Source organism: Dermacentor albipictus, chromosome 7, assembly GCF_038994185.2.
Source record: "Dermacentor albipictus isolate Rhodes 1998 colony chromosome 7, USDA_Dalb.pri_finalv2, whole genome shotgun sequence".
In the NCBI taxonomy this organism is placed as follows: domain Eukaryota; kingdom Metazoa; phylum Arthropoda; class Arachnida; order Ixodida; family Ixodidae; genus Dermacentor; species Dermacentor albipictus.
In genome coordinates this window covers 27,346,879-27,363,575 of record NC_091827.1, presented here as the reverse complement: position 1 = coordinate 27,363,575, position 16,697 = coordinate 27,346,879, and the positions used below count along the sequence as shown (strand labels likewise).

At 47.2% G+C, this 16,697-nt stretch overlaps 2 protein-coding genes across 2 annotated transcripts in view; one reads left to right on the top strand and one right to left on the bottom strand.

Annotated features, from left to right (window-relative positions):
* LOC135919297 (homeobox protein SIX1-like) overlaps nt 1-15,984 on the top strand; it is an 80,413-nt gene extending 64,429 nt beyond the window's left edge. The window contains exon 2 of the mRNA XM_065453035.2: nt 9,886-15,984. Within this exon, the coding sequence (XP_065309107.1) occupies nt 9,886-10,417 (532 nt within the window). The 3' untranslated portion in view covers nt 10,418-15,984. The remainder of the gene's footprint in view (nt 1-9,885) is intronic.
* The window catches only part of LOC135919289 (alpha-(1,3)-fucosyltransferase C-like), a 464,583-nt gene that overhangs the window by 296,924 nt on the left and 150,962 nt on the right, over nt 1-16,697 (bottom strand). The gene's annotated exons all lie outside the window — the stretch shown is intronic.

Here is a 16,697-nt window from a genome sequence, read left to right as displayed (position 1 = left end):
GATCCCCCGCCGCAAGACGACGAGGACGACGACGCCTTCCTTGGGGTAATAAGCGCGGAAGACTTCACTAAACAGCAACGAGCCGACCCGGAGCTAAAAGGTCTCGTCGAGTATTTGGAAGGGAACACCGACGTTGTCCCTAGGGCATTTAAGCGCGCGTTGTCTTCATTCACGCTACAAAACAACCTGCTCGTGAAGAAGAACTTCTCGCCAGTCAGCACCAGCTACCTTCTTGTTGTACCGTCAGCGCTGCGTCCAGAAATACTGCACGCCCTACACGACGATCCAACCACTGGGCACCTCGGATTCTCCCGGACGCTGTCGAGAATACAGGAAAGGTATTACTGGCCACGTCTGACCGCCGACGTCGCCCGTTACGTCAAGACATGCCGAGACTGTCAACGACGCAAGACACCACCGACAAGGCCAGCCGGATTACTACAGCCGATCGAACCTCCTCGCCGACCATTCCAGCAGATTGGGATGGATTTGTTGGGGCCGTTTCCGATATCAACATCCGGGAATAAGTGGATTGTCGTGGCGACGGACTATCTCACCCGTTTTGCTGAAACTAAAGCTCTACCAAAAGGCAGCGCAGCCGAAGTGGCGAAATTTTTCGTGGAGAACATCCTGCTGCGACATGGTGCCCCAGAAGTCCTCATCACCGACAGAGGAACGGCTTTTACAGCAGAGCTAACCCAAGCCATTCTGCAGTACAGCCAGACAAGCCACAGGAGGACAACTGCCTACCATCCGCAGACAAATGGTCTCACGGAGCGCCTGAACAAGACGCTTGCCGACATGCTAGCGATGTACGTCGACGTCGAACACAAGACGTGGGACGCGGTCCTGCCGTACGTAACCTTTGCGTACAACACGGCGGTGCAAGAAACAACACAGATCACGCCGTTCAAGTTGGTTTACGGCAGGAACCCGACGACGACGCTCGACGCCATGTTGCCGCACGTCACTGACGAAGAGAATCTTGACGTCGCTACCTATCTACAGCGCGCCGAAGAAGCCCGACAACTCGCCCGCCTACGGATCAAAAACCAGCAGCGTACCGACAGCCGACACTACAACCTCCGACGACGCTTCGTCGAGTACCAGCCCGGCGACCGTGTTTGGGTATGGACCCCGATACGCCGACGAGGACTCAGTGAGAAACTACTCCGACGCTATTTCGGACCCTACAAGGTCATCCGACGTATTGGCGCACTGGACTATGAGGTCGTGCCAGACGGCATTTCGCTATCACAGCGGCGCCGCTCACGACCTGAAATAGTCCACGTTGTCCGACTCAAGCCGTACTACCAGCGTTAATGAACTTTGGGGCTTTCCGTGACTGACCTTTGGACTTTGTTTCTTTTCGTTGTTTTGTTACTTATGATTAATAAGTGTCCTTTTGTGTTTCGCTCTCTTATATTTGTAGCATCGGGACGATGCTTTTTAAGAGGGGGGTAATGACACGTGTACTTATCTTTATCGGGCGACCACGTTTCGCCGCTTAACTGTTATCGCACAGCGCGGGACGCGCCTGCATGCATCCGACGTTTCTGGAAAGTTATCGATGCTTCTACCCGGCTGTCTGCTGTCGCTGAACCTTGTGTTATCTGATTTTATCGCGTAACGCGAATGGTGTAGAACTTTGTGGGAGGCACGCGGGTCCGAACGATTAGTCTGGAACATTCGACGAATGCTCTATAAAAGCCGACGCGCTTGACCCGCTGATCAGATTTTCGACGATCGCCGACCGTGTTCGCCGCTATCGTTGTGCTATAAGTGTAGCCTGTTTTGTGGGCACAGGTTCGCCCAATAAAAGTTAGTTTTGTCTATCACAGTATTGCTACTGTGTTCTTAACGTCACCACCACGTGACAATATCGTTTTGACTCTGCCGCCGTCATTTGTTTTAGATTGGCTGAGATTCATCAAGCAGACATTGAGACGAGTTTTCCTTTAGCCAACCTCAATTTCTTATATATATATATATATATATATATATATATATATATATATAGTAGGCAAAGAGGGATTCTTCAGGCCACCTTTCAAACGTAAAGAACTGGAGTGGTGCTACAAGGTAAACAGAACAAGTATTTAATTTCGACAGTATCGATCGGTGGACCGCTCTTCATCAGGGTTTACAAAAAAATGTACACCCTGATGAAGCTCGATCCACCGATCGAAACTGTCGAAATTAAATACTTGTTCTGTTTACCTTGTAGCACCACTCAAGTTCTTTATATATATATATATATATATATATATATATATATATATATATATATATATATATATATATATATATATATATATATATATGTATATATATAATGTAACCTAAGATGTGATTCTTGGTGAAAATAGTTGACTGCCGAGTATAACTCCACTTACGAGAGTTTTCACACTACTCTATGGAGTAGGCTCCCCTGTGCTTATGAAAAGGAGTAAATGCACTCCATCGGGAGGTACTAAACTTCTTGATGAAAGGGAGTCAAATGACGCACATGCCACCACTCCGGCAAGCGGAATAGCCAGCACTCCCTTGCGTTCATATAGGAGTTCATACGCGTATTGCTCCTTCGATCGGCTCCACGTACACCATTTCGAAGACAAGCTTCCGCTTAAATTTTCGTCTTTCTTTCTTGTAAGCCACTTTGCCTTACAAACATCTCATTTTTATTATGTAAAGTTCGCACATTCTTTGTAGTGAACAGTCGATAAAAATTCACTTACTTTGGTATGTTGTGGTGCGCAGATGTGTGCGAACGAATTGCCTGCATAAGTGCACATACATATATTAGAGGGGAAAAAAGTGTAATCCCACCAATGCGCAGATTTACTATACACAATTTACAGATCTTGCCAAATATGTAATATTTTCTGTAGAGTGTCACGGTACATATATATTTATATTTGTCACACACATAATATACACAGGACGTGCTTTATTTAGCTGCTCAAAGAATTGCACGCTTCAGATAGCGCAATTTTAGCCCTTGATCTATATTACTCGATGAGGCGACGGCTACTTCTAGGTATCAGATTAATTATTTGAATAATTATATTAGTTACGCCATGAACTTTAAGGTTAATTACGTTACGGTACACACTTAAATCTGCCGATTATAGGGGTGAGCTCGCAAGGCGTATCCGATGTGCTTCGATGCATAAAACAGCGTTTTCTTAAGAAAAGTAACTGGAACGCCAATGCATTTTTCGAAGATTTTGGAAATTAATACTGGAAACTTTTGCAGTGCTGAGAATTCGTTCCATATGTATATGCCTTACGAACGGACCGGCTATGATTTGTAGATTTAAATACGTGCCCTAAGGTAACCAATGAAAAGCTAAGTCGTTTAATTGTGTTAATTATTAAATTAAGCACTTTTACTTTTTGTAGAAGTAATAGCCGACTCATCGAGTAATTTATCCCAAGGGTTAAAATTCTGCTATTTTTCGCAGGCAACTTTTTTAAAAATTTGGAGCAGCTAAACAAAAGCACCCTATATATACGATCATCACCCCTGCACGATCTCTTATATTGCGCACTTTCATAATTTAACATTTTCTTTAATAGTAATGGGGACTCTAGAAACCCTTTATACCCTTTGTATCGGGCTTAACTCGACGCCCAATAGTAATCATGTTTAATCTTGCATGCACATCCTCCATTTACCGCATTGCGCTCACTGCTTTTCTGCCAGGAACACCGTCTGACGTTGATATAGATTTAGATATAGATTTAGATTACTGTTTGAGGCAAAAGATGAACAGCTAGTGCGCGTTTTCCCCGAGTAGATACTGCAGTATGTGCTTCACGCACGAAGTGGCTTCTTCTAAGGTTTCGAATTACAGGACAGAGCCTTTAGCAACCGCGAAGCCGCGACATTGGCCCGACGTTGGCCCGACCACGTTGTGTCGCCAACCGTGGAGCGCTTGGCGAACTCGCCACCGTAACATCGTGCGGACACGGCAAGCCCGACAGGTGGGCCGAGCCCGTATCTAAATCCGAGAGGATGCACGGGGTAATCGGCGTGGCGGTCACACCGAGAGCATTTCCGGCTTTGCTTCTATAATTCCCGGCGCAGTCTGTCCTGACAGCTGGGGATTAATGAGACACACGTGTTATACGTGCGCGCACTTTCAAAAATGTGATCACGTGCACGGGTGCCAGGGGCCGAATGAGGACACGCTAGTCTTTTGTTAAGATTACGCAGTTCTGCGAGATCGTAGCCCTCTGATGCATTTACGGGAGGGACTAGATTACGAAGGCGTTTAATGAGAGAAACGATGAACACAATCAGCCGCATACGTGGTTGATAATTGTGGAGGCTGTTCGACGCGGCGTCACTTTAATTCCGGGTGCACAGTTGTACTTTAGTCTTTAGGTTTGTCCTGTTGCAGTGTTCTACTTTGGTCTTTAGATTTGTCCTGTTGCTCTCCTTTCCTTTTTCCTTTTTCCTCCCCTCCTTCCTTTCTTCCATTTCTGTGTTGCTGTCGCCTCCCTTCAGAAGAGTAGGCAGGCGTTGTGCCCCTTCCGGTGGCAGTTGCCAGCCTTGCTCCTCGCTTTCCCTTTCCTGTTACCTGTGTATATGTGTATATGTGTTCAAAACAAATAATAATAATAATGCACTGCTGGCATCCGCCCGGACGCTATATCGCCTAAAGTGAAGTCAAGATCATTTTCAAGCGGGAAGCTGGAAGGCACTATGCGTTCAAAACACGCTGACGCTAAAACTTACGTCTGGAAAACAGCGCCAGCAAGGGGAAATGATTAATGAATACCGGTTTGCTCTTTCGGGACCCATTTTTTGCGCTGTTGTCCTTTACGATTAAGCCATATGTGCAAACTGTTCCTGAAGTTCAGAAGTTATTCCTCTAAGCAGCTCGACGCGCATGCAAAGTTGCGCAGAGGAATAACGTTTGAACCTAAGCTCAACAATAGTCTAGTCCGGAACAAAAGTCTCAGTCTGAACAAACCTCGATTGATTTTCTAAAACGTGTCTATTGAAAGCTACAGAAACTCAGCAGAAATACTATAGAATATGAAATCTTTCTAACGCTGCATGCAGGCCTCGGCACGCGCCAAAAGTTCGTGCAAGGTGTCACCCTAAGGTGTCACCCTGTTTCGTAAACACAAACTGAATCGATACCACGTTTCCTGGCCTCACAAAGTGTTCACTCCTCCCATTAAGGAATGAACACCACAGCGCGGCTATTAAGGAATGCATAACAACAAATGAAAGCCAATTTAATCTTAATCTGAGGGTCTGACGTAAGTGCTGACGTGTTGTCACTTAAGCTATTCTGTAAGGGATTTGTGTGGAGGTGCCTTCGGGAAGGCGACCAGTCCAGGTGTTGTGACATGTTGAAAAAGAACATTCGCTGGCGATTTAGCGGCAAAATGCGAGATAAATGCGTTAGCATTACGTCGCACCTCTTTGATGTCTCGAATCCACGACTGAAAACACGTTCAGGGCACTGATATATATATATATATATTTTCAGTCGTGGATTCGAGACATCAAAACAAAAAGGTGCGACGTAATGCTAACGCATTTATCTCGCATTTTGTCTCGCATATATATATATATATATTTGTCTCGCATTTTATCTCGCATATATATATATATATATATATATATATATATATATATATATATATATATATATATATATATTCTTTCCAATCTGGAATGTGTCCTAAACGCTGCCAAGATAACACCTTCAAAAGGCAAAGCCTCTGTTACTATAATAATGTCTAAATGTGGTACACAGTCTACGAGCAATTCTGTTACGATATTAGCAGCGTTTCCTTTTGCATTCCCGGCAAGAGATTATGGCCAAAAAGAAAACAAAGCATCACGGTTATAGTGCATACGCAAAACAGATAGGAAGAGACGGTGCAGCAGGGGTTAGCCGAGCAGGCGAAAACGCGAGACGTGGGCGAAGCGGTGGCCTCTGCGTTCACGAAGACGTCATCCTTGAGCAAAATACGACGCACCCGTGGCTTTATCCGTCGAAACAGTTCGGTGCAGCGTGCCGAAAGCCCACGCTGCGAGAACTGCAGCAGTGCTGCTGCTTACGCCCGGTGATAGAGCCCCCTATTTGGCTACCTTTCGTGGACGGTGACTCTGTTCAATGCCAGCCATCTTTCAAACACAGGTACTCGTTCAAAATGAAAGGGACTCCCTCACAATGTCCTTAAACAGAGACTAAGGAGAAATGTTATATCAGGTTAGGCTGATGCTAATATAGTGCTTTATAAACTATTGTTTCGAAGTTATGGCTTCTTGATTCCGCAGTAAGTGGTTGTTGAAGTTACGGTCAACATTTCATTTTTTTTTTTAATTTCGCGTTCGAACTTCGAAATGCGGCCCCAGCCGTCGGAAATTATACGCGCGACCTCGTGCACAGGTACAGAACGCCATACGCACAGAGCGTCCGCGGCAGGTTTTTGGGATACAATGTGAGCCAAACCTCTTTATAACGAAACGAGCCAAACCTCTTTATAACGAAACAAGCTATAACAAAATAATAGACATCAAGAAGTGAAATTCCCCTTGAAATGCTCGTTTGGATTCGTAGTGCAGTACATGCAATAAACTATATAACGTAGTAATTCTCGCTCTTCTTGCAACTTCGTTATAACGAGGTTTTACTGTAGTCCACCTGAACTACGTCTGAACTCACGCTCTCATACCGCATGACATCACGGCTTTCTGCTGCAGGAACTTGGAAGTTTTCTCACTTATCGAGCCTGAAGGAGGGTACTTCAATCATACGGCTCGTATTACTTTAGCCTTAGTGTTCGTTGAAAGGGATACTAAGTGAAAACATCAACTCAAGATGAATTTTCGGTTGTGTGGTCGCCCACACTTCTGCCTGGAGCGCTCGAGCGCTGAGCTGCCGTGGGAAAGTACAGCAATGACACAACAGCTGCCAGGTTCAGGGTACCGGGGTGAATAATGCGTTGCCAGGGTGTCATTGTTACTTCAGCTGATCGCAGGCATCGTTTGTCAAACCGGTTAACAACTCAGAGATGCCGATATCTCTGCATCATAGTGTACCGATTCGGCGCTCTAGACACAACTGTGGACGTCTGTACTTTCTGAATTGTGATTAAGCGAGATGTTATATTGGTGAAAGCTTCGCAAACCAGTTATGGGGCACACAAAATTAAAACAAATTACACCACGTCAATAGATCAATATTGCCGCAGCGTCATCCGGTGACGTCACAAATGTTCGCAACGTCCATTTCACGATAATTTACTACTGGCTAGAAGTAAATATCGTTGCACTACGTATTTGTGCAATCTAAGACTCATCCTAATAGCTTTAAGGAACTATTTCCGCGTAAAACAGTACCAAATTTAAGAAAATACTCGATACCCATGCTATATTCTAGCGCAGAAACGAGACAGTCAAAAGCGGTGGTTATCAGTTAACGTTTATTGTTGAACCCCGCAGAATGTATAAGCCGATGTCGGAGTTGAAAAGTGTGGCATACGCAAGCACAATTTTTTTTTTCACATCGAGCCTTGCAGCATACACATTACACGCCTGCCCAAGAAATAATCTAAACTTGCATCCGTAATGTCGCCCAACACAACAAGCGTGAAATCCGTGGCGTCAGCCTGACGAGCTCATCGGTTCCGCAGTTTGCATGAAAGAGCGGGAAGATTGGCCAGTTAAGCGTCCTGCAATAGGGCCGTCATTTTTGCCGCCAATAACCACCCACATTCGCACTAACGAAATCCACACAGAATTTTGTAGCAATATTCTGACATCCTTAGGTTGCTTATTATTTAGGTTTAGTTGTCTTAGTAAATATATAACTTAGTGAATATGTTAGCTCGTCGCGGTAATATGCGGAAGAACAGCAGGGCTCGACCGTGGTCTTCACCTCAGACTTCGGTGGCGCTGCACGGATGCGTTCGAGACGGCGCCCAAACGCACTACGGGCGACGATGGGGCGAGGGGACGGGGGAAGTACTACGCGGGATGCAGGAACGCCGACCGGGCAAAGAAAAACAAAGCAAAGAAAATGGTGACCGAACGAAGCGCAAAGCAACGGCAAATATGAACTCGGCGATGTGGCACAGGCGCGCCTCGAGACAAGGGCGAACGGTATATCGCCGTCGCACCGAGCCGGCGCGAATCCTTGAATGAATCAAAGGCGCGGGGCAGAACAGGGGGCGCTGGGGAGGCAACTGTCAGAAAACGGGGGAGAAGGAGCGAAGGGAGGAGAGAGAGGAGGTTTCGCAAGAGGCCCCGATGAGACCACGCTAACAGAGGAGGAGAGCAAGGAGAAGGCGCGAGATGCCTAGAAAGGAGAGGGGGTTAGAAGGAGCGAAGGCGAGGAGTCGGGGCAGGGCGCGTTATAAAGGCCGCGGGAGGGCGCCGTAAATAAATCATGCCGGAAAGAAGTGGCGATTGAGGCGGCGAAGCGGCCGTCGAGGATATCTCGCCGAATGGGCAGAACCGCGGCAGATGAAGGGAGCGAAGCGAAGAAAGTCTCGCAGACGAAGCGAGAGGCGTGGTGCAGACGAGAGAAGGGACGTACGCGCCAGACGGAGCAGAAGGCTAGTATATACGAGTGTTCCACTGGTTTATTTCCGCGTCTGTATTTGCCTCTTGGTTCGTTCGGGTCGCTCGTTGGTGTAGGGATGAACCGGAGACGCGGGGCACCCGCTGCTAAGCCTGACCTGACGGCCGTATCCGAAAGAGGGCGTGCTCGAGGATTTAACGTATACGCTAGCGCAGAAAACGTGTAGCGTATGTCTTTTCCTTGCCTTTTTTTTTTTGTACGCCGGGTGTTCCCGATTGAATGTACGACTTGTCAGGCGACAGCGCAGACATCCGGCCAGCAGTGCTATCACGAAGAAGTTATCAAGCTGTTGGATGTTGTGCGCAAAATGAAAATAATAATAATAATAATAATAATAATAATAATAATAATAATAATAATAATAATAAAGTAACAGTAATAATAACAATAGTGAATCTGGATACCAGCGCTTCCGTTGGATGACACAATGAGAGAAGCTCGTGTTTTTTAGTGGGCGAACAAACATTAATATGTTGCATGTTCGAAGCTTAAGCGAAAACGAACACCGCCAGAATTTGTATTCATAGAGCCTTGCGATACATAATAGCTTCTGTGCCCTGCGTGTGTTCATGAACACGTATTCCAGGGCGAAAATAGATATGGTCCTTCTCAGCTCTCCGAGCTCCTACTTGCTATTTTGTAAACACTGGCGCGAACTCTCATTGTTTTGTTGTTCTGCAATTACAAGACGGGCAGCATCTACACTCTTTTACATAAAATAAGTGTTATGTGAAAGACGGAATGGTGTGATCTCAAATAACGCCGCTTTCGTGGACTACCATAGCAACTGCTTGAGTAGAACTTACTGACTAAGGCGAAAGTTGAAGAGTACATATATATGCGGTGAGCTTCAATTTCTTAAGTTGCTTACTAGCAATAGAGGTACACAATACGCTCTAGAGAAAGAATTATCAGCTTTCTCCTCATTTGAGTGTGCTTCAAAAGCGCTGCTGTGCGTTTTAAAGGAAACAGGACTCATTGAAAAAACTACAGAATGTGCTAACTGATGCGTTCCTTTTTTTTTTAATCATCTCTTCTTAAATTTTTTCTCCCCCTTATCCTATCCCCCTGTGTAGAGTAGCCAACCGGACACTTAATCTGGTTAACCTGTCTGCCCTTTCACCGCTTGTTTTCCTTCCCTCCTTCCTAGCAGCATTCCTGCACGCAGACACGTCGCTAGAGCTAAGCATTTATCTTATAATTCCCGTTACACGCTCCATTCTGACAAAGGGCTCCGCCCCTTCGCTTTCTTTTCCTGTCTGCGCAGGGACCCTAACGACAAGCTGCCCACCAAAGGTTCGGGCAACAGCAACCACTCGAGCAAGTCGGGCTCGGACTCCGGCGGCTGCATGAGCCCCCCGGACAGCAGCACCTTGCTCAAGTCGGACCGGCACCACGGCGGAAGCAACAAGGCTTCTCCTCCGCCTCCTTCCTCCATCGTCACTTCCGGCGGCGTGCCCCACCACTTGCACTTGGGCGGGCTTCCGGGCAGCCCCGTCACGCCCACCACCGAACTGTCGCTGCACCACCCGCACAGCATGAACGGCCTCTTCGGCTCGGACCTCAAGAGCTCTTCTTCGACGGGGGCTCCGGTTCTGGCGCCCTCGGTGCACCCGACGTCCACGCTGACGGCAGCGGCCGCCGCGGCGGCGGCCGCGGCAGCTTCCGGAGGAGGGGACCCCAGTTCCGTGCTTCCAGGCACCGGGGCGAGCGGCTTCCGGCTCGGGCACCCGCTGGTTTCGGCCGCGGCGCTGAGCGACCTCAGCCTGGGCCTGACGCCCGACTACCAGGCCTTATGACAATCAGTCGCGGGGACCGCCGCCGGAGAGTCGGCGTGGTCCCCGCTCTGCCTGCTGCCCCCGGAACCGCACCTGATGGCGGCGCAGTCCAGGGGAGCCGCGGCCGCTGCGGCTGCGGCCAGGAACGAATCCATGTTCTGCACGTAACCAGGCCAGACTCGTGCAGTCGTCTGTTTGAACAACGCGCAGCTCCTGGACAAGGGAACGCACCTCCCCCCCCCCCCCGAAGTCCTGGAGCTCACGGAGGCCCTGTGCAAAGGACCACGACTTTGCCCTCGCCGTAGCGCAATCAGGATGACACCGGCCTTATGCAGCAGGAAAGGCTACTCCTGGGCACATCCTTGAAACCGCTCACATGTGGCTCGCCTAGCGACGGCGTTTGGAAGAGAGGCGCTACAGCGACAATGGAGACAGGCACTTTGCCAGATGTGACGGTGCACGTCCTTTGTGTGGTCACAGATATGACTACGACGCTGGGTCCTAAAAACCCAGTAAACAGCGAAAAGCGGTATGCGCTGGACTTCCTTGTGCGAGGTTCAGTTGAGAAACGGTATCGACGACTACGAGGTGTGTCAAGACGGTGGAGAAAGGTCCACGGCGACAATCGCAAGTTTCAGAATCGTAAGAATAGCCGATTCTATATGCGGTCAAGAAAACTCCCTTGGTCAAAGCGTGCTGCATTGCAACGCATACCCACGAGCCTATGTGTTCACAGAACAAACTACTCCTGACCTAGGAATGGCCCTTCCGGGGAACCACCTACGCCAGCTTAAAGGCAATGAAAATGCCTATTTTCTTAAGAAAAAGAAATCAAGATCTGTTCTCGTTCACGCAATAACGAATTAGGCTTCGCGGTTTCCACTTCTTACAATCTCACTTCCCGAATCAAGATATAATAGTGGGATAACAAGGTTCAGACGATCAGAAGGTTTAAGAGAGCAGGCAATGTCCACAACAACCTGCCAGCTTTGTCATCGCCTCTAGCGGGCTGCCTCCGTGACATACCTGCCAGTGTACAGTGCAAGCTTGCCTGCCACTACGTAAGCCAGAAATTGGAGTGACTCCAGCACTGAAACGTTGGGTGGATTGTTCAGCCGTTCCCGAGCATGCTAGTCTTTAAGTGTTAAGCTCGGAGGTCTGCCACGGCGAGTCGTCCGCGGGCAACGACATTGTGTGTGCACCGTTGTGGATGAATGTGTGATTGTGCGCGAAGGATTGACAGAAGTGTGGCGGTGGATGCAGATCAATCGCCAGCTGCGCTTTGGAGCGAAAAGACATCGTGTGGTTTTGCGTGAGTGCCCCGCAAGCTGTGTCGGGACATTCATGCTGACTCATCCAGCACACTGCTCTTAACACTCTTGTGGTTGTTCCTGCCCCATGTAATTTTGAGAGGAGTGTGCGAGCAACGGGACAGTTAGCACTGCGTTCGGTGTGTGTCTACATTGCGAGCTGAGCGACAACGATTTCTTCAAAACCGGCAAGAAGAAAAAGGACCCTTGCGTTGGAAACGAGGCTGCACCAACAAAACGTTCGCTTCAAACAGATGGCTTCGACGCGGTGCTATGTGCCCCGGAACATCATCCAGTGGTGTTGTGGTGGTTTGCAGTGATGTGCGCTGACGTGCTGAACCAAAGAGGCGAGGGAACTTGCGTGCCTCACAGCAAAACATAGATGTCCCGGCGTCGTCAGTGAAGACCAGGAGGTTCTTTCCAAAGCCAACTCTACGGGAATAACGATAACAGGACCACGTAAAGAGACGGTGTATAGATTTGACTATCATTGTGACGACGACAACTCTGGACCGTTTCCTTTCATCGTTCCAGAAAAGAATATTGGACACTCTGCGCAGTGTTTATGTGTGCGTGTACGTGTTTGTGCGGGGCAGGAGGAGAGAATTTGGACTCTCGACTTGGAACGCTTTTGCACGAAGATGTGGTTATTATGACATATGCGCTCACAGCAAGCCCCCCTCCTCCCTTTTTCCCACCTTCGTTCCGTGTATAGATTCTAGTCTTTCGCTCTCTCAGACGAGAGCTCACGTCACGTGCAATGAGAGCACGTCGCTTTTGCCGTTGTCACTCTAAGACATCGCGAACGCGTGCGCCGCCAATCGCGTGCAGATGCTTCTCACTGACGTCACGACGACTTCTTCTCAAATACGAGGGACTTCTAAAAAAATTCTCGCCCATCTGCCATCTAGAGATACGGAATAGAGCATTATGAACTTTCATTCATGTTATGCAACATGAGCTTAGGCTCCATAGGTAAAGATTACAAATGGCAAACGCTAGTTCCCAGCCATGTCTTTTATGGTTATAGCTGCCCCCTCCTTTACATTATAAAGAGCATCTGCTTATTCCGCGTTACTTCATTCACACGATGTGGCCTGCACAGTGAGAAGCGTCACCCCAGTCAGCATTGCAAACTGAGAGAGGAGCACTCTACTGTAATGGTACCTATGTTTGTCGGGAAACTCTACAATTCCTACAGCTAACTGCTACAGCGCCTCTGAGCTCCCTGGCCAACTGTCTTGCTCACCACCGGAGATCTCCGAGGCCTGTCCTTATGGGCCCTCCGTGGATGCACTGTGATGATGCAGCTTAGACTGTCCACGAAGGTGCAATTTAGCCGCGCCTCATCGTCAGCGCCGCAATATTAGTTATTGCTTTCAGAAATTAAAGGATCTTGAAAACAAGCTAAGCTACTAAAATGAAATGATTGCGCGCTATTCACTACTCCATGCAGATGTCTAGAATATTGCGAAGATCAATGGGAATTTCTCACGACTCGGCCGTAACCTGTGCAGGTTTCGTTGTGACGTCACGTGCAAGGCATCTGCGCAGATTATTGAACGACACTTTCACTCGACACGGGAAAAAAAAAAACAAGAAAGAATGCGAGTGGCGACCCGAAGCAATAGCCGAAGCTATAGTCGGATACAACTTTAGAAAAAAGGGGAGGCCCCGCCCAGATGACCGAAGCGGCGAAGTCACCGGCCGTCCGGCGCATGACGTCGGTCCAGAGTGCGCGCCCATTGGTGGATGCTCGTGTGCATCCGCCTCGGAGGAGTAAACGCCCCCTTTTTTCTTAAGTTGCATCCGACTATAGTTGTTCAGGTCAGCGCGAAACCAGCACCAGTCAGCGCTGACGGCAAGCGCACGAAGGAAATACATTTATTTTTATTGTTTCGTACGATCACCACAGCGTTGACTTTGGCGCCGCCAGTGCTGGAACGTATACGACGTCGCCCTGTAGCACGCAACTGCTGGCAGGTATAAACAGGCTATCTTTCTTTTCTTTCCGGTTCTTTGTTTTTCTGCGTTAGTGACCAAAATCTCTGTCGTGACAGAACGAGCCTCCGTAGCGTCAGTTTTAACGAGTGTCTGATGACAGTTTGTCCAAATGCAGCTGAACCTGACCATAACAAAGTCGCATTGTAGGCATAGATTTGTTTCGCTGTATCCAATATTCGTTATAACCGTAGCATATAAGTGTTTCGCTGTATCCAATATTCGTTATAAAGGTAAACACATGAGTTGGCTGAGGAAATCTAGTTGAAACGCCCTCGCTGAAGAAACTTGAAGGCAAACTGCGTGACCAAGCAACGTTGCGTGGTCACGCAGTTTGCAGGGTGTTTTGCAGGGTGTCACGCGGGGTGTTTTCCACCACTATAGTGGTAGAAAACAAAGCCTGCCATAACCTAAGGTAGATACTTTGAGAATTGGATCAGTGAAGCCGACGCAGTTGTTGGGACACTTATAATGAATAAGTTGGGCAGCCATCTGATGCATCTCAAACTGCTAGACAGAAAAATTTACTTGACTATGTTATGGAGCCTTACATTTTCAATTCATTTATAGCTGCTGAAGGCTATCCATGGATTTTGCAATGAAATTTTACATTCAGTTGATTTTATGAAATAGTTCGTTATACCAGCGGTTTTTATATTGCAATTCCACTGTATAGCGATACCGAGGGAAAAAACTTTTTTTCTACAATCCTGTGTACAGAAGGAAAAGCTCGCTATGTGGTAGCTGTCGAACGTTTTGGTTGTTTCGTGTTTCATGACGTCACTTTCACACCATCTTGTTTTTCGGCAAAAAAAAAAAAATCTGGACGCGTGCAAGCGATCACAATATTTTTGTGCTGTTGTTTTCTTTTATATCTCTCTCTTGTGCTTTCATTTCTCGAATCTCTTCTTCATTTTCGTCGCACTTTCAGGTTTCCAGCTGTTGTGATAGCGGTGTAAAGTAATATTCCAAGGCACAACACTTTTTTTATCTGTCCTTTTTTGTTTGCGGGCTCGCACGAACGCACGCATTGGTCGCGCTACGCGTGCCAGACTGCGAGAGTAATATTCGACTGCTGCCTACGTTACGTCAGCAAACGGATTCGCGTTGTTAAGATCGAAGAGCGTGCGAGCTGCCTAATCTTTTTCGTCGCAATGATATCAGCATTGGGATTAGCGCACCATTCGAATACTACAAGCTCGAAAAGCTTTATTCAAAGTTAACTTTAGTTGCAGCTGAATGACAGCGCACGGTTCACCTGTCTAATAACGGTTACGTAACAACTGATCGATATTTCCCAGTAGAACAGTGTTAATGTTACCTAATAAACAGGGTCTTTTAGGATTGAATTATTCATGCTGGGTAAACGCGGAGAAAAAACATAGAGATAACAATATGCCAGCACACAAAACCATTGAATGGACAATAATGAGAAAGAATAATTGACTTACTGCTAGATTCATAGCCTATATCTATAGAACAGGAAATTAGTAAACTTATTGCGATCGCAGCGGAAGCTTTATTAAGGAAGAAAGCACGCAGAAGCACCGCCATACCACAATTCCCACGGCAATTTGCCTTGACATGACAAATTCTGATATTGTAAGCTCGGGACTAGATATTTGTTCGTGCACTAAGCAAGATTACGTTGCTCACGAAAGTAAAGCCGCGCAACGTTTTGGGAATTGTTTTCCTGCTCGAAGGCGGTAGGAACCCGGGTAGATATTGCCAGAAGCACGTGACGTCACACTTACGTCATTGTGACCGAAGTCTGAACGCGAAATTGAAGAAGATTTCCGTTAGTTTTCTCCAGCACTTCTAATAAATATGCTTTTCGGCTTTGTCTGGCGTAGAAACTGTTGGTATAGTTCTGGAAGGATAACCCGCCGGTCTGTCTAAACCGGTTTAGTGTTCATCTTTAGTGTCCCAAGAAATGCACGTGATGTGTCCACGTTGCAGGCTACGGAAAGCGCATTACGAAGCTCTCGCACTGTAACAAGAGTACGAAAGTGCGCTTTCATTTCTTTCATTAGCTGGTTAGGAGGAAAGTGACAAGATAGGAGGCGCGGCGGCCATATTGTCCGGTCGGTGAATAAAGCGTACGCGATGAATGTGCACGCGCGAATATTATAAATAGACTTACGAGAGTTATATATGGAGTTTGCGTGTGTGCCAACACGTCTCTGTCAAAACAGTGTACATGCCTCTTTCTCCATTTTTTTTCCTTTTTGTAAATAGGGAAACGATAGTATAAATAAATGGATGGGTGAAAACGAACTTCGGTCTTTGTTTGTTTGTTTACTTGTTTGCTTGCTTGTGAGTGTGTGTGTGTGTACGTGCGTGCGTGTGTGTACGTGCTGTTTGTTATTTATTCACAGTGAAAGAACCACAAAGTTATGTTACTGAGAAAAATGAGAAAAAATAGAGTTATTTTGAAGCGCGGCATCTAAAAATAGCATAAGGAACCTCAATATGAGTAGCGAAGAATAGAAGTAGTAGGAACTTCAGACTATTGCTTTAGAAGATGCTCACTACACCAAAAACCTAACACGAATCTGCTCATGTAAGGACAACTTACACGATGTAAAAAGCCAGACCATGTGCTATTTTCTAGTGTTTCTGAAGCCACAGCGATCACCTGCACAAGGGGAGGGCAATTTTTCCGCACAGAAAGAAGCGTTCACGAAATTTTGGGTGTCACGACCTCGAAAGAGCCCACAGGTTGTGCTATCAACACAGAAGTGCTCCTTCTTGGTCTAATTAGATTAAGATGTCTACGAAAGGCCTCCCGTGGCGATGGCATGGATACGCATAAATAAGGTCCAGCTAAAGCTTTATCTATGTGCAAGACTTGGGTAGTTTCGTTTTCGCCATTTCGTTGTATTACCGCCTGGAGTCACAGAGAGAGCACGAGGAACATACAGCGAATTCAGACGCACAGTGCCGCCTGCTGCTGAAGAAAACACTGCAACGTTCGAATCTGACTTTGT